Raw genomic sequence first — 23996 nt, 5'->3', positions numbered from 1 at the left:
GAGCCTTCCTGTTCTGTACAAGAGCCAAAGGTCCCCTGAGCGAAGTCTGTTGAGAGTGAGATTGTGGCAAACACAGTGACGGACATTGCCCAGAGAGAGCTCATATGGGCAGTCTTAGGGTGGTTGCAACAGAATTTTTATCCTAGTTCAGAAAAACAAGAGTCATTGAAAAGATGGAAGAAACAAGGAAAGACACTTTCAGAGTGTCCTCAATGTGAAGCTGAAATGCACACCACCTGGAGTGCATTTTCTGGAGTTATTTTTCTGGTACATCTTACATTGGGAGCTGGTGGGAGCCATCCAAAGTCTTGTTTCTGGGATCAGAAAGCTGTTGGTCACAGTCATGGTCACAGTCCTTGGGTCACAGTCATTGCCCAAGTCTTGGCCTCCCCAGATCAGCAACGTCAGGGTGCTCTTGCCTCCCCATCACCCTCTCCGGTTGGATCCACATGGGATGAGCCTAGTGTCGGTGGCTTCCCTCCCAGTTTGACACTCACCTGGAAGTACTGAGCAAAAGTGGTTACACTTGTTTTTAGAAGGAAAGATGTTGCCTTTTAAAAAGGTGCCCTTGAAAACAAAATAACAGGACTCTCCCCCTCATTTTGTTAGAAATGCTTTTCTTTCTTTCTTTCTTTCTTTCTTTCTTTCTTTCTTTCTTTCTTTCTTTCTTTCTTTCTTTCTCTCTCTCCTTCCTTCCTTCCTTCCTTCCTTCCTTCCTTCCTTCCTTCCTTCCTTCCTTCCTTCCTTCCTTCTTCTTCTTCTTCTTCTTCTTCTTCTTCTTCTTCTTCTTCTTCTTCTTCTTCCTCCTCCGCCTCCTCCTCCGCCTCCTCTTCCTCCTCTTCCTCTTCCTCCTCCTCCTCCTCCTTCAGTAAAATTGGGTGACTATATTCCATTCCAGACTACTACTAGGGTCACTGGCATTAACTGGGTTTTTAAGGCAGGTTTACTTTATAATGTCAGGCATCGCTTTACCCTTCAACGTATTATTCTAGGCATAATAGAGAATATACTGAAGAATGTTTCACTCTTTTTAGGACTGTAGATTTAAGACGGTACCAATTATATAGTTATATACTTTATTGTACCGAACACAGATCAGGAAACTTGTCGTAGTTAGACTTACACAAAAAGAATGGAAAAAATCTTGCTGAATACTTCAGGCAGGTATTTCTTTCAGCAATTAATTACTACACAACTAGAAAGAAAGGGAAGAGATAAAGCATTTATGCTCTTTGGCACCTCTATCTTAGTATAGGTTCTCCTGAAAGCAAACCCTGAGATAACAGCTTGGATGTAGGTTGTTTGGGAAGAAGGGGTGGGAGAGAAAGACAAAGAAGGGAGAAAGGGAATAAGGGGTGTACTGGTGAGCAGATTGCCACTGTGGACTCCTGGGGCTACAATCCCATTAGGAACTCTGCACAGGAGTATGTAGACCATATCTGAGAATAGTCTCCCTGAGCCTATTTGGCATTACCTGCTAAGGCAGACATTCCCCAATTTCCTTTCCTTAACAATCGAAGTTAAATCCCTAGCACTTCTGGCCTGCTCTGCATGAAAGGCGAGCATGTTCCCTGATGCTGTGGAAGCCGTCAGGCAGGCAGGGGGATGCAGGCACTACAGGCGGTAAGCTGTTTATGTGCATGGTAACTGCCCATCTGCAGGTGCCAGCGAGCTTGGAGCTACAAGAGGGGAATCTAGAGCATTGAATCAGCTGCTAAAATCTCTTTGGGAATTTGAAAAATGTTAAATACATGTTTAAGGTCCCTAGGCTGGGAGAGGAATGATTGAAGGGAAAGCAAAGAAATCTTGGATCCCAGTGGGTCCCTGTAAAGTGTCCCAAGCCCTCCCCTAAGCCAAATCCCAGGGAAGAAAGTATTGTAGAAGTAAATGACAGAAACCCCAGACAGAGAGGACCAATGTCCCCATCTTCAAATACAGCCAGAGCAATGGCAAGGTCTCAAAGTCCTCTGCAACCAGCATGGTGTGGGAGCAGAAGAAAAGTCTTACGCGGGTTTAGGCTGGTGGGTGTGAGGCAGAGTTCCCCATGCCCCCAGAAAGAGGAACAGGGTGTGTCACAGACAGCCTGTGACCCAAGGAAGCCTTGTGTTTACAGAGCAGGCGGATACAGCAGAACCTCTGCAGGAAAGTGTCTGGAGGCCTGACAAGAACAATGCCCTTTCAGAGGACTCCGGCGCAGACAGATGACAATGACGAGGACCGATGCGTTCCATCCCAATGCCTGGGCCCTGGGTAACACCCACAGCTTAGGCTCTTTCCTGGAGAGAGTGAGGAGATGGAGAAACCTTGAACTTCCTGAGATTGGTTCATGTCAATATGGTTCTCCACAGTGTGGGTTCATGATTTCATTTATGGCGAAAATAAGAACTCTCCTCCAGCCTTTCACAGCTGTCTGTGGCCTAAGGTTTATTCGAAACCAAAAACCAAAAAACTGAGCTCTCTGGTTTTCCCCTCACGCCTAAGCAGAACTTATCCTGGACCAGAGAAAAGCAACTTGAGTTTGCATCTCTTCCCGTTCATGTCGAGGTACATGCAGTCTCTATAAGAGTGCTCATGGAACTTAGGAGTCATGAGGAGAATCTGGAGGGCTTGTTCCAACACAGTTGCCTGAGCCCACCCCATAAACTATGGCTCAGTAAGTCTGAGAAGCGCCTAAGAACAGCCTATATTCTTGGTCACCTTTGCATTGGAAGATGACCCTGCTGGTAACACTTGGGCACAGAGAGAGCACACACAAGCATCATGGATGCCAAGCCTCCCCAGCCCTGTGTGGAGAAGGCTGTTAGATACACAGTCACGTCCTAATCAGCAGCACTGTTCTTTCCCAGTTCAGTCTATGCCCAGAGTGAGTACAAGGAGAGCAGGCAACTGGCTTGTGTCAGAGAACCAGGGCGTGAGGAGGCTCAGCTCAGGCACGGTCCTCTCAGGGGGTCTGAGGAAGGGAGGAGGTGGAGCTGGCTATTTGATATGTGCTGGCACGCTTTCACACATCTCTTCTTCCCTCTTTAAGGCCAAACATTGATACTCACCCCGGGGTGTTACCTTATCATCAACAATTCAGTTAGGGCACATGGTATAGTGTGTATCAGATCTTATCTCTGAGAGCCATTTATTTGACATGTGTTGCTGACCCAGCACTGTGCTGGGCATGGGAGTGACAAAGATGGAGCTGCCATTAATTGTGGAGACTAAACAGCAAACAGCCTTCACCGTACATTATAAAAGAGTCAAACAGAAAACATGCCTGTGGTTCAGTGACTTAGGGAATTGCCCCCAACCCTCCTGGCTTCTTGCCCTTCTCTTCACCGGAGCTTGGGATGGAAACCAGAATGGTGACCAGGCTTAGAGCTGTTGATGAGAATTTCTTGAATGGCCTGGCCCAGGTCTCCCATTACGTGCAGAATGTTTATGTACTAGCTGATGTCCACTGTTCCCTCAGTGAAAGCTCTTGTTCTTTGATTAGTTCAGGCACTTTAACCTGCTACCTGACTAAATTGAAAACTTCCAGAATTTTTTGTAGGCACATAACAGACTTTTCTAAACCAAATATGCTGTGTCCGATGAGAAAACAGGCAGAGGAAAAGCTACAGGAAGCAACACACAGAAGTCCTAATGGTTATCTGACTGGACTGTTCATTGTCTCAGCTCTTTGAGCTCTGAGGTGAATGAGGCCACACGTCTCAGGAGGGGCCCGTGGTCTGCAGCTGGGGCGTCACCAGATTGTTTACCTTAAACTGGAACCAAGAACCCCAGGTCAGAGCCAAGCCAGACCCAGTCCTTATAGGAGCATTCCTTCAGGGCTGTCTCTGTCATGGGAAGACCAGGCCCAAGACCCTGGACTGAAGAGTTAGTGTAATACAAGGGAAAAGATGGATGGGAGACAGGATGGAAGAACAGAGAGAGAGTGAGAGTTGAGAGAAGGAAAGGAAGGAGGAAGGGTGGGGCAGACAAAAGGAACTGTCTTAGTTTTCTGAGCTGCCGTAACAAAGTACCACAGCCTGGGGGTTCTTAAACAACAGAAATCCATTGCCCCACAATTCTGAAGGCTAGAAAGTAAGTCCACATTCAAGGTGTTGCAGGCTTCTTTCCTTCTGTGGCTGTAAGGGAGAGTCTGTTCCACGCCTCTTTCCTAGTTTTCAGTGGTTTTCTGGTGATCTCTGGCACTGCTTGGCTTAGGGATGCATCAGCCCATATCTGGCTTTATCTTCACATAGCCTTCTCCCTGTGCGCGTGTCTCTGTGCCCAAATTTCTCCTTCATATAAGGACATCGTTAGTATTGGATTAGGGCTCAGCTTAATGACCTCATCATAACTTGCTCATCTGCAAAGACCCGATTTCTCAATAAGGTCGCATTCACAGCCACCGGGGAGTTGGACTTCACCATCGTTTAGTGGGGGGAACACAATCCAACCCATAACGGGAACACAAGTGAGAAAAAAGGAGGAGAGAGCCAAGTGATGGGGGGCGGGTTCCACAGGACTGTGTCCAGGCCCTCCCCCCACAGAGAGCTCTGGACAGGGGCAGGATAGCCCCTGAAACTTTGGGCAATGAGTAACAGAAAGAAGGGACATCCCTCAGAGCAGTCCCATTTCTGAGGCTGAGAGGAGGAAGTTGGCGACAGAAAGGGCTTTTGTGTTGTGTTTCGGGATCCATGGTTTGCTTGGTTTTGTTTTTGAAAAGAAAACATGGAGAAGAAAATCCCAGCTGCATGAGGACAGAAACTAAGAGACAGAGTTGTAGACTGAGGATGCTTTGCTGACATCTGGGTGCTAAAGGCAGGACTGGGCTATGAGAAAGTATCTCAGCAGCAACGGAACACCCTGCAAGCCAGTGTCTGGGATGGAGCCGAGCAGCCTGTGTGTGTGGAACATGGTCCCCATGGCCTGAGGTCGGGAAAGCCTTCTGCTCCTTCCAGTCCTGGTGACTGAGAAGCCTGGGGATTTGTGGGGAAGTCTGGATTCTGTGCTGTGTGGATATGTAACACTTGTTACATTGCCCATGAGCAGGGCCCCTACATTTAACTATGTAATGAACATTTGCGAGGGGGGGGGCCTCCGGGGTCCATTAGAGTGAATTTCTCCAGGAAAATAGTGGGAGGCAGAGCCAAGGGCAGCATGGCTGAGCCCCTTGGTGGTGCTCATGCCAAGATGGTCCATTCCAACCTCAAGACATCCCAGCAGGTATGGACCATGTCGAGGGGTTTTGAAGTGACTCTGTCCATTTGGGGATCACATGGGAATTTTATTTCCCTTAGGGCAGCCTTAAAGCATCATCCTGTGATTCTGTGCTGTGTGGAATTCTTTGAGGGGTAGAGTGTCAGAAAACACACAGACCTCACTTGTCTTGAATCAGAACAGCCACACAGTTGTCTCTGTATTCATTTGACAAATATTTGAGTGCTTAATCTATGCCAGACACAGGTCCAGTCTCTAGGGAAACAACAGTGAACAGATAGAAGCCCTCTCCTTGTAGAGTTTACCTGTGATGGGAGTAAGATGGAGGATGGACAATAAAGAACTGAGCATCTTACTTCTCAAGTGTTGACAAGAGCCACAGAGATTTTCGAAGAAAGAGGACAGAGAATCCCATATGCAAATGGAAGGATTTTTTATTTAAAAAGGTGCTCAGAGGAGGCCCCACTGAATAGGTGACATTCAAGTAAACATGAAAGTGAAGAAATGAATCATATGGCTGGATTTCTGGAGAAGAGCCATTAAGCGGAGGGTCAGCCAGGTAAAGGCCTGGAAGTGGGATGTGGCCGGTGAGCTTGAGGCAAGGGTTGCTGGAGAGGGTGGGGAAGGGCGCTCTGCCCCAGGGTGGAGACTGCACACTCAGTTATCTGAAAGCCTCCTGGAAATGACACTTCCTATCACATCATCCTCATTAACCTCCCAGCAATTCTAAACGACACCTCCCAGGGTGCCTGCCTCTTGCATGTGGAAGTTGTACAACTCTAGCCCCCAATACACACTGATGGGATTTGGAAAATATGGTCCAATCCAGCCATTCCTAAGTGCTGTCAATTGGAGAATAGTGCTGGGCTGTGGAGAACAGCCACATATAACCCACCATTTCACTCCTGACTCTATGAATGGCTTCAGGGAAAACACACATGCGCGCGCACACACACACACACACACACACACACACACACACAGGAAAGAAGCAACTGAGTCAAAAGGAAAAACTTTTTTTTTTCCCCTTGAAATGTTTTTAAGCTCACATTCTAAGATAAAAATCAAAACAGAAACAATGAGCAATTTACTTAAGGAATTGCCAATGGCAATTTTCCCACTCCACTCCTGGTTACAAGGACTGCCTTGCTGCTTTATAGGTATCAGGAAAAATCCACCTCACGGTGATGGTTTGCTCCGCTTAATCAACCCTCTACAACCAGAAGCCGAACTCTGAGCATCTTGGATTCCCTCCTCTCTCTTCTGTATCGCACTCCCTCCTTGATCTGGGGTCTCATGGCTTTAAAAAGCTTCTATGTGTTGCTGGGGTGGAACTTTCTCTCTGAAGGCCAGACCACTGCCCTGCCCTCCAGCTGTCATCTGTCCAGCTGCCTACCCTTCCTCTCCCTTTGTCTAAAAGACATCTCCTTCACGTGTTCCAAACTGAGCCACTGCTGTTCGCTCCTACCTGCTCCTGGACGTCCCCATCTCAGTTGATGGCAACTCTCTTCTTCCACCTACTCAGACCAAAAACTTGCAATCATTCTTGACGCATCTTTCTCTCTCACTGGATATCAATTCATCAGCAACTACTATATATTCTTCCTTAAAATATGTCCAGAAGCTAACCACTTCTCACTACCTGCACGGATGCCACTTTGGTCCATGCCCTTATCATTCTTACTAAAAAGCACCTTAGCTGGTCCCCTTCTTCTGCCCCCTGCTCCCCCACAGTCTAATCTTAACACAGAGCAATCCAGTTAAAATCCAAGTGGATTGTGTCTGCCCTTTGCTCACAACCCTTAAAGGGCTTCCATCTCACCCAGAGGAAACCCCAAATGCCCTACCCAGCCCTACATGATTCTTCCCGTACCTCTTATCCCTTCCACCTCTTTCATTCTGTTTCCCATCATGCTCCATCTTGCCCATTCTCTTCCAGCCGTGATGACCCTCTGCTGTTCCTCTAACAGGTCAGGGACACCTTTGCTTCAGGACTTTGGCATTTGTTATTCTCTCTGCCTAAAATGCTCATCCCCAGATAGCTGCCTAGCCCTCCTCCTTACACAAATGCTAACTCTTCTGTGAAATATTCCCATGCCACCCATTGTCAAATTTCAACCTCTAGTCCATGATCCCCAGCCCCCTTCCTTGCTCTATTTTTCCCTTAGCTCTTATCACCATCTGATCTACTGTATATTTTAATAAATTACCTGTCTGTCTCTCCCTCTAGAGTATACCCCCCATGAGGCACAAATTTTTGTCTGTTTTATTCATTGCTATACTCCCAGCCCCCAGAATGGTTTTGGCACATGGCAGGTGCTTATTAATATTTGTTGGTTAAATGAAGGAAGTTTTATAACTGAAGGCGCATAGTTTGCATTCAGATGCCCTTTTGGGGCAGGAGGGGCTTATAAGAGCAGCGTCCCTCCTTTTCAGAAGGTCAAGGATAGTGGTCCTCAGGAAGGGAGGGAGAGTCTGGTTGAAATTTGCAGATCACATGTGGGACACTGCGGGTGCAAATAGACAGCTAGTTCCTCGCCTCTATGTCACATGTACAGCCTTTCTGAAATAAGGAGGGGATACTCTTTCCTGCCCCTTTGGGTCAGGCCAGAAGTCTTCCTAAGAATGAGATTCAAATCTGAACTCCTGGCATGTTCCTGTTTGGGTTTGGTCCTAGCAGTGGTGACTTTTATTTTCCTCTGGAGCTGTATTCCGTGGGGTTGTGCAAAGCCTGGGAACAGTGAGGGCATTAGGACCAGGAGTGAGACGCATGCCTGGCTCGGGCTGTGTCTGGCAGAGGGCTCTCAGCTGAGCACGGAGCTATGTGTGAAAGGAAATCAGGCACTGTCTGCCGGCTTCACATCTGTTGATCCGACCTGACTTGAAGCGTCCAAAGGAGGACGGCTGTCAGCTCTGCTGGACTGAGGACCCACCATCTCTCCCCCAGACATCGCGTAGCAACCTGACCAGTCATGCAAGGGGGGAAACGAAACACATGGGACTAAACACCTGAGCAGAATGGAAATAATCATTTTTTCCCAAGGAGAAACAGGGGATGAAAGGGGGCAAACAATTTAATTTGAAGTCCCTGTGAAGGGGCTTTCAGAAGGCAATTAAAGAAGTCCACTCAGAGAGGACCTGAAGTGCGACTTGGGTCCTGTGTCTTTCTGATTCTAAGTGGAAGCCGGTCTTACACACGCTGTTGGCAAAGCCAAATGGGATAAAAGGATCAGGTTAAGTGACGGGCAAAATACTTCCAGGTGGAACCAGGAACCCAGGTTCTGCTGCAAGCTTGAAGGAACCTGGAGCAGGACGAGAAAACACATTTGAACATGACCTGTTGCATTTGGCAAGTTCTAGCAATATGCTCCTAAGGAAGCGATACAGGCATGGACCATGCAGGCTGCAATTCCTGCTGCTCTTCCTGATGCTGGGATGCGTGCTACTGATGGTAGCCATGCTGCACCCTCCCCCGCACGCCCTGCACCAGGCTGTCACAGCCCGGGCCGCCCAGCACGGCCCTGAAGCTGGGTACCGCCTGAACTTTGGGGAGTCCCAGGAATGGGTGCTGGAGTCAGATGACGAGGGCCAGGAGTATGGCCCCCTGGAGGACCTGCCGCCTTTTATTTCGCTGCGGGAAGATCAGCTCCTGGTGGCTGTGGTCTCCCCCAGGGTCAAAAGGAACCAAAGCCAGGGCCGGAGAGGTGGCAGCTACCGGTTCATCAAGCAGTCGAACAGGAAGCTGGACCACGAGTCCCTAGAGAGGGACTGGGGAGCCGAGGAGGAGGACGGGGAGGTATCTGAAGAAGATGAGATGACCCCACTCGGCCTGGAGGAGGCGCTTAGCTCCCGCATCCCCCTGCAGAGGGCGCTGCCCGAGGTCCGGCATCCGCTGTAAGTAAGGCCTTCGCTTCCTCTTCTGGCGATACTGGGGCTTGTTCAGCAAACGCGGGCTGCAAACTTTCTGCACCCCATCTCCACTATACCTAGGGCGGTGCTTCTTAAGGTGTGGCCCCTGGACCACCACCAGCAGCATTCACCTGGGAACTTGTTAGAAATGCAGAGTCTCAGAAACCACCCAGACCCACTGAATCAGTAACCCTGGGTGGGGTCCTGTGGCCTGTATCTAGTCCTCAAGGTGAGAGCCACTGTCGTAGAGAACTGAAAGGTAGCAACTCTTACTTGTTTCTTCTCTTCCCTGTCCTGGGGTCTAGTCTTTCTGATTCTGGATTATTGGGTCAAATAGCTTTATCTGTATCTAACGCAGGAGAGAGAGATCTTTGAGCAGATGTTCTCCAAGGCACCTTCCGGTTCTAATACTCTGACTCAAGCACATTTTAATATTGTAATTGTTACTAGTGTTTGTGTTTATTCTGCATCAAAATAACAATTGCAGATAATATTTATGTGGCTCTTGCCATGTGCCTGGCTTTCATCTAAGAACTATTCCTGTATTAACTCATAAGGTCCTTACAACTCTGTCGGATGGGTGCTAGTATTACCATCATGCCTATTTTATCATTTTGAAAATAAGGTACAGAGAGACCAGATGACCTCCCCACAGTCACACAGCTAGTAAGTGCCAAGGCGGGGATTTGTATCTAGGCAGAAGCTGCAGTCTGCCTGAACTAGCACTCTAAGCCACCTTCCTTAGTCCACTAGACTAAGGGGACAGTTGCAGTGCCCAGGAGCTGGAATATTGCAGTGATGCAGCCTAACCTGGCAGGGTGGTCCCACCCTCAGGAGCAAGCAGATGACATGTAGGCTGTGCCCGGGGGGATGGTGGGCTCATCCTGTACATGCCTGCCTTCCTTCCCCTCCGCTATCACCATGGCTGACTGAAGAGAAGGTGGCCTGGTTACTAGCATCTAGGGGCAGTGCAGCTGGTCCATTTAAGTTAGGTAGGGCCCTGCCCTATAAGCCCCTGCTCTCCCCAGAGCCCAGAGAGTTTCCTGAGAAGGCAGCTAACTCTCCAACCATCTGGGTGAGAGGATCCGCGTAGAGCAGCAGTTGGGAGCAGGACCACTTATTCCTCCCATCCTTCCTGGGCTCCCGCTCAGCCTGGCTACTCGCCCACTCACTCGCATGACCCTGCAAATGCAGGACAACACATGAGCGTCACGCCTCCGTACATTGTGTGCCTCATTCACCTCCCCCTCGTCCCAACCCTGCTGTTCTGACTTCAGTTCTTGGCTTGAAAAGCTCTTTTCAGGAAACTCCCAGACCCAGCCAGGCCCACCCCCTTGCAGTTTTGTGCTCTCTGGAGTTTTAACTCATAAGGCTCATTACAACCGAAGCTAAATGATCATGGATGTGTTGGTTAGTTCAATGCCTGCTTTCCCTGCCATGCAGTGAGCCCATAGGTCCCAGCACACAGTAAAGAAACGATTGCTGAAGGAGTGAATACAGAGTTTTCAATGATTGTTCATACGCTTTTATCATTGGCCTAGAGAAAGGACGATGATCCTCATTTTGCCAAGAAGAAACATGTCCTCAAACAAGAGGTCTGTGGTTAGCAAAGGTGTGTGTATGTGTGTGTGTCTTGTTGTGCACGTGTGCTATGCACACGCATATCTGTGGGTACATTGTGTATGTGTGCTTGTGCGTGTGTGTTATGTGTGCATGTGTTGTGTGTAGTACATGTGTGCAGGGCATTACATCGTGCTGGTGTGCCTGGTGCCTGTGCATGTTGTGTCTGTCGTGTGATGTACACAGGCATGAGTTGTATGGTGTGTGGTCACGTATTTGTTGTGTGTTGCACATACGTATTTAGGAGTGTGTGCTGAATATGTATTATAAATGTGTTGTGCTAGTGGTACATATGTATGTGTGCAAGTGTGTTGTGTGTCAGATGTGTGGTGTGAAGTGCATGGGTGTGTATTGTGTATTTGATGTGAGTGTGGGTACGCTTTGTGTTGTGTGTGATGTGCGTATATGTATGTGCGTGTGTGTGTCTGCACCATTTCAACGGTTGCCTCTTCAAACCAGGGAACCAACTCATCTCCGTGTGCCTGGGACTTCCCTGATTTTAGCACTGAGAGCCCCTACAGGTCCCGTGCAAACCTCCGCAGTTCGTCTGCGCACTCCCAGCGTTTCACAGTTCTCACAGGACCACCTCCAGCTCTGTCCAGAGGTGTGTGGCGCCCTCTGCTGGCTGCAGCCGGTCTGTGCAGCCTGGGTACCCAGGCCTTGGCCTCCAGACTCCCTTCTCTAGTCTACACTTCACGCACTGGGGTCTTCCCTTCCCAGCACCCCTCCAGGATACACAAGGGATTCTCTGCACAGTGAGGCAATAAACCCCCAACCTCCCTCCAGGGTGACAGGATTTGCCTCCCACTACTTTAAAACAGGACCAAAATACAACCCACTAAGAACAGCCATGTATTAAGCATCTACTGTATGCAAGTCCTGCACCGCTGCTTTCCCAGAACACTAGACGTCCCGCAGCTCTGCCTGCTTCTGAGTCACACACCATCATCCACCCCAGAGCTTCTTGCAAGACCATTCTTGACTCTTAACCCAGACAAGACCGGCTGGCCCCAATTCACGTACCCAAACCCCCAAACCAGACCCGGCCTTTGCTCATTTGGCCTATCCAAGCCGCAAACCTTTTCTGAGAACCACTGAGTCATTGCCGGAGGTCAGTTTGAAAAGGGCTCATGAGAGGAGAGTTACCAATAATGCAAGACCAAAACAGAAAAAAATCACTGTAAGAGATCAATAGACAATCTCTGGAAAGTGAGGTAAAACTGTTGTGAACATTTATTAAGCACCTATTATGCGTTCAGAATTCTGCTACGTGGTGTTCACTTGTTTTCATAATAAATCCAGAAGGTGGGTAATTTTATCATCTCCATTTTATGGATGAGAAAACTGAGGCACAGAAAAGAGAAGGGATTGGGGTCAGGTCATCTGACCAGATGTTTCTGACACCAACGTCATGGTCTCTTCATCATCATGCTGTACTTTCTGGGCAAGTCACATGGGCTGGAAGTATTTCAAGGTTTTTCATCCATAAAATGGGGGAGCTCACACCGGTCCCCAAGGAGACATGGAGGAGGATGTATATCAGCATCCTTGGTGGCACCAGGGAGTTGGGAGCCACCTGGGCATCTCGTCACAGGGCACTGCAGGAGCTGGGTGCAGCCCAGAGGTACTCTGCTAGGACTAGGAGCAACACCCTCCTCAGTGCACAGTATGATGGAGAGAGACCTTCAAAGTATCATGCGGAGTGAAAAAGTAAGACCCACAAATACCATATGATCTCACCTATGTGTGGAATCTAAAGAACAGAATAAATGAACAAACAAAACAGAAATAGACTCATAGATACAGAAAACAAACTGATGGCTGCCAGATGGGAAGGGAGCTTAGGGGATGAGTGAGAAAGGTGAAAGGATTAGAAAGTACAAATTGATAGTCACAAAATAGTCCCAAGGATGTGAAATACAGTATGGGGAATGTAGTCAATAATGTTGTAAAAACTTACGTATGGTGTCAGGTGGGTACTAGACTTAGGAAGGGGGATCATTTCATAAATTATATAAATTTCTAACCACTGCTCTATATACCTGAAACTAATATAAAATAATATTGAATGTCAATTATAATTAAAATATATATGTATAGTCCTGGGATGTAAAGTACAGCATAGGGAATATAGACAATGGTATTGTAATATCTGTGTACAGTATCAGAGGGGTAGTAGACTTGTTAGGGTTATCACTTTGTAAGGGGTGAAAATGTCTAATCATTATGTTGTTTTGTACACCTGAAAATAATAATAGTAATAATAATAATTATAATAATGTAAGATGCAGAAAGAGGGCTGTAGCACACCATCACCAGGGGAAATGTGAACTCCATGTACATCAACAATCCATTCTTTACAAGAACAGATGAAACACAATGGAATGGTTCTGCTGTGAGGAGGGGAGGGTCCTGGAGGCAGGAGCGGGGATAAAAGTGAATGAATCCATAGATGAAATAAAGAGAAGTGCCCATGATAAAGTGACAGATTGAGAACTAAGATTGACTCAGCCCTTCCACGCTGCTGTCCAAGGGGGGCGGGGAGGAACCAGCCTTGCTGCATGCAGCCTCCTGTAGCACTGACAGCTTTCAGGCTCTTCCAGGCCCAGCTCTCCTTTGATCATCCTGGCATCAGCTGTAGGACAGTTAATGTCCAGGATCAAAGAGACTCCCCACTGAGAAAGTGCTTTGTAATCTCTCCTCCAGGCAGTGGCTCTGAAACTTGAGTGTACATCAGAACACCTACGGGGGTTTGTTGAAATACAGATTCCTGGCCTCTGCCTCTATGGGTTCTGACTTGGGTGGTCTAGGGTGGGGTCCAAGAATTTGATTTCTGTGAGTTCCTGAGTGCTGCTGCTGCTGCTGCTGCTGCTGCTGCTGCTGCTGCAAGACACTCTTTATACCAAATAGGTCGGACAGAGCCATGCTTCTCAAACTTGAACGTGCATGCAAATCTTGTTAAAATTTGGAGTCTAATTTAATAGTTCAGGGGTGTGGCCCAGGATGCTACATTTCTATCTGGCTCCCAGTTGGTACCAGCACTGCTGGTCCACAGATACTTTTGGGCATCAAGAGGCTACATCCCTGGTTCCCCAAAGTAGGTGCATATCAGATGCCCCCAAATGGCTTGTTTAAAAATACTGATTTTTTTAGATCCCATCACTGGAGACTCTCCATAGTTCTAAGTTGGAGCCCAGTGAGCTGAATTTTTAAAAGCTGATGCAGGACAGTTTGGGGAACCACCGGTCCAAAAGTGAGTGAAAGTGGATGGAGAGGTAGTAGAATTCTGGAAGGTTCCATAGAGGCAGTTGGGATTGGAAAAATGGAGAAGAGAGGAACACAGTCCCCCTCATTACCGGGGGTTTTGTACATACACATAAATGTTAGCTCAGCTGTAACTGGCTGTGTGCTACTTGCTGGCATCAACTTATAACTTGCATTTAAGGTTGGGCCCATGTTTCCCTGGTTTATATACAAAGTCACATGCAACAGTGGACTTGGAGTTGAATCCTGGCACCACCTTTTACTATGTGACCTTGTATCATCACTCAATTTCTCTGAGCCTCACTTTCCTCAATTATAAAAGGGATATAACACCCTTGCATTAGGTTAGAGACCAAGAAAGACTAAATGTGGATGATTTTTCACCCAATATTCAAGTCCAAACAGAAGCTTCCCTTACCAAATTCTTGAATACAGGGCACAGGAGTGAGTTGGAAAGATGGCAGAAAGTTGGAGCAGGCAGCTGTGAACATCACGTCATTGTCCTTTCTCTGGTCAGCTATGTTCTGCTGCAGTGGTGGGTACATCATCACAAACTTGGGGCACATTGGAATTGTCTAGAAAGTCTTAGAAACTACTCATACCCAGGTCCTACTTCCAGGGATTCTTATTTCATTGGTCTAGGGTGGGCTCTGGGTGTCCCCAGGTGGTTCTAATGTGCAGCCAGGGCTGAGAACCAGGGCTGCCAGAAACCAGGTAGGCAACAGCATTTCACAGCCAGTGGGGAGAGACAGGAAGGGGTAGCTTCTCCATTGTTCCCTCCCTCCTGCCTGGTCCATCAGTTCCCACCAGGCTGTGAGCCACCCCAGGATGGCTCTGCACCCCTTGTTGGCTTAGGGAGCCTGGGATGCAAAAGGGAAAGGAGGCAGCTGAGAGAACATCCATAAATCTGAGCGAGTGGACTCGTCCTGGCTGTGGGGGTGCAGTCAGGGAAGAGCAGGAATAGGCTGGGGCAGAGACCCAGGTAGTAGCTCAGTTCATCCCCTCCCCAGAAAAGAAGGAAAACAATCGAGCATGGTCAGTAGGAGTGCTGTTTCTGGGGCCTGGCCAGACAAGTCACCAAAGGAACCCACAGACACCAAGCTTTCGGCCCTGGAGACCAGTGTTAGCACAGCCAGGAGCAGTGCCTCCCCTGGATCTGCACTCTGGATCTGTCACCACTAAGCGGGGTTGTGGTGTAGACAGGGCTGAGTATAATCCCTTGAGATCAAGCTCACGGGAGGCAGTGAGGTAGGGTCTCGCTTTGTGCTTCAAGTTGGCCTTGGATATCAGGTTAGGGTGGTCAGCCTGTCTTTTTTATTACTGGAGATAATTGGTATTGCCCCAGTGCCACTCACAGTATGGGCCTCAGACCTGCGGCATCAGAAATGCAGCCTCTCAGGTCCCACTCACACCGGCTAGATGAAAATCTCCATTTTAACAAGCTCCCTTGTTAACGGTGATTTATATCCATGTTAAAGTTTCAGAATCACCCACAGCCCTGGTTGCACATTAGAATCCGCTGGAGAGTTTTACAAATCTTCATGTCCCGGCTCTACCGCCGACCAACAAATTACATACAATTCACTGAGACTTGCTCCTAAGTGATTCTACGGTGCAGCTGGGCCAAGAACTACTGACAGGCCCTTTTAGGTGAAAAAGAACAGAGATACTCACATTACTTCAGGTAGGGTCACTGTAATTCTGCACAGGAAGTAAGGACAGGGACAGTGCAGGGACCGCTGCAGGAGGCGCACAGCACGAGCAAGAAAAAGGCTGACAAGCCACAGCAATTCCGGGACTGGGCCTTCCTGTGGCCTTAAGCAGCTGGTGTCCCTGGCACCCCACGGCAATTCACCCTGCTAATATCTTGCCACTGACAACCACTGCCTTTACTCAAGCTGTGGTTCCAGGAGCAGCAGCATTGGCATCACCCAGGAGCTCACTCACTAGAGATGCAGAACCTCAGGACCACCCCACACCTCCTGGATCTAACTCTGCATTTATGGAGATGCCGGGTGATGCCATGCGAATGAACATCTGAGAAGCACTGGGCCACCTCTTGGCTTCTGCTGCCTCATCGTTGGCTTGCTGTCTATTCTATGACCTGTTGCCAACTGCTGACCCTTTTCACATGCCTGAAGATCAAACTCCTTGAGATAGAGCATCTGGAAGGTTCACGTGGCCACTATCCAGGGCGGCCGGTCCTGTCAGGGGAACTGGTGCACCAGGACGCTTTTTACGCCTCAGTCAGTATGCAGACTGGTGACGCCAATCAGTGCCCATCTCTGGTCCAGGGCTAGGGAGTCAGGATCAGGGCCAAGATCCCCAGAGCACCCCAGAAGGATGCTGTGAGACTTCAAAGAACCCCCTCAAAGAAGGGGACTGCATGTACCTTGCATGCACTGTAGGGAATGAATGACAGGCTGACGGCATCGGTCTCAAGTGCAAGCTCCAGCCCTTCCCACACCTCTCTCTCATCCATAAGCTCCTTTGCTCATCCCTCTAAGGGATTTCCTCAGGCTGTGTCCCAGCCCTCCTCTCCCAAGCCCTGGCCTAGTAATTGGTGTTCTCAAGATGAACCCCACCAGTTACAGACAAGCTGGACTGAACATTGGAATTTTCTCAGAATGTAGGGAATTAGCTTTATGGTATTACTCTCCTGTTTATATTGACAGCTAGCCTATACACTCCTTGAGAGCAAGAATGGTGTCATCCTTCATTCACTGAACAAATATTTATTTAGCAGTTATTAATGGTGAGAAGGTGAGGAAGACCCAGCCTCAACCCCAAGGAGATTGGAGTCACTGGGGGTTGCAAATACATAGCAAGGCTATTGCATGTGTGGGCTCAGGACTGAGATATGGAAGCCCACCTGAGTTGGGGGGAGAAGGGGCTCTGCTGATTTGGTAAGAACTGGGGATCAGTAACCCCAACATAGCTTTAGAAAACCTGGCAGAAACCTTCCTACTCTGGCCCAACAAGGGGAGGGTGGGGGAGTGTTTGTGCCACAGCCAGGCCATCTGGTACAGTGCTGTGACTCACTCCCTTTGAATCATCACTCAAACGTATTTTCCCAGTTCACACGGGATCCTGGGGCTGCGTGAAGAGAGGGTGTGCGTCTGTGTGTAAACACAGACCTGAACTCCTCTGAGCTTGGAGCGCGACGCTGTAAAGCTAACATTTCTTGAGCAGTTCTCTTGGGCCAGGATGATCCCTTTTAATCCAGGCAGCATCCCTGGGCTGGAGAAAGGTATCACCATCCCCATGCTGGCTAATTAGGGGGTGGAAATGGCAGAGCCAGGATTCAAAGCCAGGTTGATTTGATTCCAAAGCCCCGACATTTCCTCTCCTCTGCTGCCACTCAGAAGATGGACAAATGAGATCGGTGTGTGTGTGGGGGCTTTTGGACACGTGTGTGTATGTGTATACATACTGAGATAGTGAAATAGTCACCTGATACGTGGCTGAAGGACAAAGAAAGTAGCCCCATTATTTAATAATAAAAACACGCGTTCCTTCATGGCTTCTCTCCATGAGTACCTGGTCACATGTGGACATTGTGAAGCAATGTCCAAAAGCTATGGTTGGGCACTGCCTCATTGATTTCCCCAGAAAAGCCATGGCATAGCCCAGATAGAAGCTGACTGTGCACCCCCACCCACCTCCACCTGGGAGAAAAAAATCTGAGGTGCAGAGAGGTGGTGAGCTGCCCAAAGCCCCTTGTGTGGACCACTTAGCTTTTGCTCTTGTTTGTTTACCTACCTTATTCCCTCAAAGGATTTTAAGATACATTATAAATTTGAAAAATTGCTATTAATATACTTTAGAATATCTTTCCGTCAGTTCCTGGTACATGCTAAGCCCCTTTCCACCTCCAGGCCTTGGCAGAGACTGTGACATCTGCCAGAAACACCGTTCCCCACCCCACAGGCCTTCTCTGGACTGTGTCCTATCCACTCTTTGGGTCTCGCCCCCACTCCTTGAGCATCTCTTTGGAGCACTCACTACAGCTGTTGAATAATTATTTGGTTATCTGTTTAATAGGATATAAATTCCGTGACATCCTAGTTTGACCTCCCCCAAAAGCAGACCCTGAGACAAGGATTTGTTGTGCAGGGGATGCCAGGAGCGCTAGGAAGGGACTGGGAATGTGGAGCAGGGACTAGAAGGCAGTCAACGGAAGGTGTGTTTTCAAGGCAGTTATCTCTGTGGACAGCTAGAGCTCAGCCCTGCAGGGGAATCTGGGAATCGGAATGGAACACACATCTCATCATTACTTACCCCTAGGGTTGAGGTTGCTGGATATAAATACACCAACTTTTTTAAGTCACTGGCTGAGGGCAGCTCACAGGGTTGGGTGGGAGGTTAATTTTCTCCTGCTGATGATTGGGGAAAGCAGCTCTGGCAGTCAGAAGAAGCCCTCGGGTAATTGGAAGTCAGGCTGTCCTGTATTATATATAATGTTATAGCCATAGGGGATATGGGCAGGGAAACCACAAATTCCACTTCCAAGATCTTATCTATTTAATTCATCTTTCAGTCTTCAGTGTAGTAGGTTGTCAACAAGTATCTGTTAAATGACTGGTTGGAAAGATGGAAGGTCAAGATCAAAGAGAAAATTAGAATGAAGGTAGGTAATCCCTAGAACCCTCTCAATGACTAAATATCCCATTTCCTTACTCTGAGCTTTCTGGCAGCCAAACTGCAAAAGGAAACACAGTAGATATCATGATCCTTATTGTTCATGAGGAGGAAAAACACCAGGTTCTCAGAGGAGGAAAAGCTTTTCCTGGCACTTGTATCTGACAGGAATTTCCCACCAAAGCTTTGTAGAGGGGATAGTAATTGATAGAGGAGAGAAAACCCTCAACAGGTTTCCTCTGTAATGCAAAGCAGATTTCATAAAACTGATTCTTGTACTGTCCTTTGAAGAAAGCTTAGAGCATAGCACCAAGCATAACTCCACATATGCAAATTTCTAAGGTAGCCAAGATAGTAGGATCTAAGTAAGTTGCTTTTTGAGGGCCTGAATGAATCAGTATAGATAGTCCAGAATACATGAAGGAACCAATGGATTATATGTTCTTCAAAAAACCTTCCATCATTGTCATTTGGTCAGGACACTGGAAATCAAGCCTTATGACTTTGATTCCAGAACATTCTACTAGCTCTTTAGTCCAAGATGGCAATATATATATACGTTTAAGAGTACTAGATAGGTTCAGAATCAGACTGACCGTCAGCTATTTGCTCTGTAACTTTAAGTAAGTCACTTAAGCTCTCTGGGCCTTAGTTTTCTCATCTTTAAAATGAGAATGTGTATCCACTATCTATCACTGCATAATATACCACCTCAAAATGTAAAGGCTTGAAAAATAGATAAATTGGACTTCATGAAAATTTAAAAAATTTTGTACTTTAAAAAAGTGAAAAGACTGTCCAGGAATGGAGAAAATTTTTGCAAATCATATAGCTGATAAGGGATTTGTACCTAGAATACAAAAAGAACCCTTATAGCCCAACAATTAAAAAGACATACAATTTATGAACAAGCAAAGGATTTGAATAGACATTTATCCAAGGAATTCATAGAAATGGCCATAATGCACATGAAAAGATGTTCAAATCATTAATCAGTAGGGAAATAAAACCACAATAAGATACCATTTCACTCCAGCAGAATGGCTAAAATGAAAAAGACAGACCATAACAAATGCTGACAAGTATGTGAAGAGGTTGAGACCCTCATATATTGCTTGTGGGAATGTAAAATGGTGCAGCTGCTTTGGAAAACAGTTTGACAGCTCCTCAAAATGTTAAACATACAGTTACCATATGAACCAGGAATTGAACCTCTAGGTGTATATACCTAAGAGAAATGAAAACATATGTGCACACAAAAACTTATACCTAAATGTTCATAGCAACATTACTAATAATAGCCAAAAATGGAAACAGTCAAATGTCCCTCAGCTGATAAATGGATAAATAAAATGTGGTATATTCAAACAATGGAATATTATTCAGTAGTAAAAAGGAACGAAGTACTGATACATGCTACAGCATGATGAACCTTGAAAACATTATGCTAAGTGGAAGAAGTCAGTTACAAAAGGCCACATAGTGCGGGGGGGGTCTTAGAGGGAAAAAGAAGCATAGAGGACAAAATGTTGCCTGGGGATGAATGAACAGGTATCCATGAGTTACGGGCAATTCCCATATCACAAAATGGTTGCCCACAGACTGTATCTTGTCACAGATATGTTGTTTGTCCATAGTAGGAAAATCTACAGACAAAAAGTAGATTAGTGGTTGCCATGGCTTGGTGTGGTTGCCAGGGGGGCTGGGCAGTGACTGCTAATTCTCTACCTAGTTCTGGGCTACCCCTCCCCCCTTATTCTCTACTCTCCAAAGCTCTCTAAGTTTGGGTGGGAGGTGGGCAGGAAGAGTGGGTATATTTTGAAGCAGATGACAGGTCTTTAGCATCACCTCCCTCACTTACCTCATTCTCCACTTCCCTCTTTGTGCACTCTCTCTCCTTAGAGACCCAGTGTCCTCATGGTCACATTAGGGCTTAGGGTTTCCAAACACAAGTGAGCTGGGCCCCACCATCTGGACCTTTTCTTACTGTTTCCCCAGCCTCTTCTGAACCTTACATACTCACAGCAGCTAAATGGTTACTGGGTGCTCACTATCACAGCCTTTACCCTCCTGAAGGGAATCCATTCTGCATTTTAACAAGACAAAATAGAAGCCAACAAAGCCACCTGGGTGAGCAAGTAGGGAGGCTGTTGCTCCCAGTGACTGACGAGGTGATTGAGAGCATCTCACCACTAGGTCTGTGTTTTAGGGAGTGGGGCCCAGCGGGGGATCTGTATGAGCTCCACCACTTGCACGGCCTTCTTTGGCTGTGGTCCTATGTGGTGGACAGTCCTGCCATGCTCCAACTAAGGAGCACCATGACGGGGTGTTCCACGAGCATGGTACCCACTGGAGCTCGGCAATGCAACAGACCCAAGGATGGTGATGAGGATTGAATGAGACAGCATAGGGAAAATTCTACACATATCAGGGATAATTATTCTGAGAACATCTGGCCCGTCCTCTACAGTGTTGAAGGACAACCCCAGAAGCCAGTCAGCACACAACACTAACGTGAGTAATGGTAACAGCTTCCATTTATTAAAAGTTTGCTATAGACCAAGCACAACAACACATCTCTTTGCTTATGTAATCTTTACATAGACCTCTAAAGTAACTCCACTTATTATCCTCATTTTATAGGTGAAGAAATTGAGGCCCAGAGAGGTATTTAGACACATGGGAGGCTTGCAAAAACTAATGACAATAATTAGCATTTATTGAACTCTTCCTATGAACAAGGCACTGGGCTAAGTGCTTTATATGTATTGACTCATTTGAGCCTTCCAACAACCCATTTTACAGATGAGAAAACTGAAGTTAAGTAAATGCATGTTCAAAAAGGACTTATTGGAATTGAAAAGATGGCTAAAAATGAGGACTGATTACTATAGATGTAACTGGGTCTGTGAATCTGGAAATGGTTGAAAGGAAGGCTGGTTAATCACATGGTTATGTTGCTTGCCCAAGTCACATAAGGACAGATCCAGGATTCCGAACTCAATGCCAAGGCTTGATCTCTAGCCACTTGACATACAGCCTCTTCCTAAGATGCTCTAAGCTGACACAGTTTTTGAACAAGGTGGATGGAGTTGCAGTTTGGCTGCTCTCAGGGTATCACATATCACACCCTTCTCTACTCTGTGCTACTACCTGGACCCACCAGCATAGAGAGGGCTCATCCCGTTTGCCCATCCTCACAAAGCTCAGTGCCGCCCACAGGCTGATGACGTCCATCCCTGGGATAGTGACCATGGATCCTCAAAGCTCATACATATATATATTTGGTACCCGTTCCTTCTACTGGTATCTGGGGGCTACACAGCTTGCACCACCCACAGGCCTCCCCTTCCCGGCCATCCACCCACCGGAAACCTTCAGTCCCTGGCTCCTCTGAAAAACATCAATCAGGCTTGAGACACAAGGCCTTGCCCAATCTGTGTTTATAATATTTAGCATTTCACTCCAGAGCCATGTTGAGGGTACTGGGCTTTCTCACAAACCACAGGATTCACTCAGAGCCCACACTTATTCTCCCCCTGAAACACCAGATTATTTCCATGGTTATTTTTAGCTTTCATCTCCCAGCAGTTTTGCAGTTGCCTAAGGAGATGCCCCAAATCTACCCATTTGTCTTGAAGGCTGTGTGCGCTTCTTCCTATGGAGCAGGTAATGGGTCCTTTCTGAGCTGATGCCAGGACACCTACCTCCACAGCTCAGGGAAGCATCTCCTTTAACCTTGTAATAGCTTTCAAAAACCCACTTGGCCCTTCAAAATCCTTAGCAACCTATTAAATTTATCCGAATCACACTCATTGCTTATTTATCTGTTAGCCATCCTCTCTCACTGTGAAGAGAGAGCACAGTTCTATTTATTCTTAAAACTTAGGAAATCCTGGTGAAAGACAGATGGAGGGAGAAGAACGGAGTCATGGAATTCTCTTTAAAACTCTTTGTCTCCTGCTTCTTCCTCCTCCTTTCCCCTTCTCCTACCTGAGGAGGGCCCCGAAGAGCCAAGAACGCAGAATTTCATGGCCAGAAGAGCCTTAGGGATCCATCTTTGTAGTAACAGTGCATCTTTTAATAATGGCAGCAAATACTTACACAGTGTTCACTCTGCCAGCCGCTGCTCTCAAGGCTTTATGAAGGCCATTTCATCATCACAGCAGCCCTACGAAATGGATGCTATTATTACCATCCTGAGGAAACCAAGGCACCAAGAAGCTAAGCGATTTGCCCAGGGTCATGTTCACTGTTCACAGCTAGGAGGTGGCAGAATTCCAGTTTCCTCCGCCTGAATCATCAGGCTAGACTGCCCCTCTACAGACACCTGAGGACAAAGAGAGGAAGTAGGTTGCCCTGGGTCACTGGCCATTTGGCAGAGCAGAAAGCTCTCCAGGCTCCTGACTTTGAGGAATGTGCGAGAAGTTTGATCTTAAAGAGCTAGAATTTCAATTAAGAATCTCTTTCATTGACAGAGTCCCTACTATGCTCCAGGTTCTGTGTTAAGAAACTGTTCCTTATAAAAGCTTTGAAGTGGGCGCTGTTGGCATTGTGCAGATGTGGAAAACCCAACCTCTGAAAGTACTTCCGAGGTGTCTCATGCTGTATTGTAGAGTGGTTGTTGAAAGATAGTTATATTTTACAAAGATGGTGACCATGCTAATCACATCTTATCTTTCTCCAAGAATGCTCTAAAATAGCCTCTGCCTATTGGGTGCCTATAATTATTCTTCAATTCTCACAACAGGCCCAAAAGATAAATATTATCCTTATTTTTCAGGTGAGGAAACTGAGGTTTATAAATATTGAATATATTACCCAAGGAAACTTAGGAAGCTTCAGGGTGAAGATTAAAATCTAAACACATCTGGTCTAAGCTCTTTGACCACCTTATTACGAGGACACACACACACACGCACACTCAGGCACCATACTTGTATTGTTTCCGGTTCCCACAGTCTCTGGATTGGGGTACAGAAAGGGGCCAGTCCCTTGGGAAAGCATGGCCTTGTTTTGTCCTGTGGTGACGGACTTTGGTTCCTATAAAATTGCACCCACGGAGATTCCATACGCTGGCCTCTCTGTTCCAAAATTCCTCTCCTATCTGAGTTGGAAAACAGTCAGCCTCCTGGCAATTGCCCAAGTAATGTTTTAGGTTTTTTTTGTACCCACTGAGTTTACTGAGGCAAGATTTATTTTATGGCCCCCCACGGCCCCAGTCCTAGGACCTCTGGATTTGCCTGCACCCACACACAATCACAAAGGAAGTGAAGAGAACAAAGGGAAGTTTAGAACCTGTTTGTGAGCAGTTATAGAGCAATTCTAAAGACAAAGTGGAAATTCTCAGAGTCTGGTGGGTTGTTGGA

The 23996-nt window shown here is 47.1% G+C and overlaps 1 protein-coding gene across 2 annotated transcripts in view; it reads left to right on the top strand.

Annotated features, from left to right (window-relative positions):
* The first annotated feature begins 7928 nt into the window (after positions 1 to 7928).
* GALNT15 (polypeptide N-acetylgalactosaminyltransferase 15) overlaps positions 7929 to 23996 on the top strand; it is a 40770-nt gene continuing 24702 nt past the window's right edge. The window contains exon 1 of one of the 2 annotated variants that reach the window (XM_019725995.2): positions 7929 to 9087. In XM_019725995.2, the coding sequence (XP_019581554.2) occupies positions 8558 to 9087 (530 nt within the window). In that variant the 5' untranslated portion in view covers positions 7929 to 8557. The remainder of the gene's footprint in view (positions 9088 to 23996) is intronic. The other variant, XM_074312811.1, reaches the window with a different exon arrangement.

The sequence above is a fragment of the Rhinolophus sinicus genome, linkage group LG10 (assembly GCF_036562045.2).
Source record: "Rhinolophus sinicus isolate RSC01 linkage group LG10, ASM3656204v1, whole genome shotgun sequence".
NCBI lineage: Eukaryota > Metazoa > Chordata > Mammalia > Chiroptera > Rhinolophidae > Rhinolophus > Rhinolophus sinicus.
This window is presented reverse-complemented; position numbering and strand designations above follow the sequence as displayed.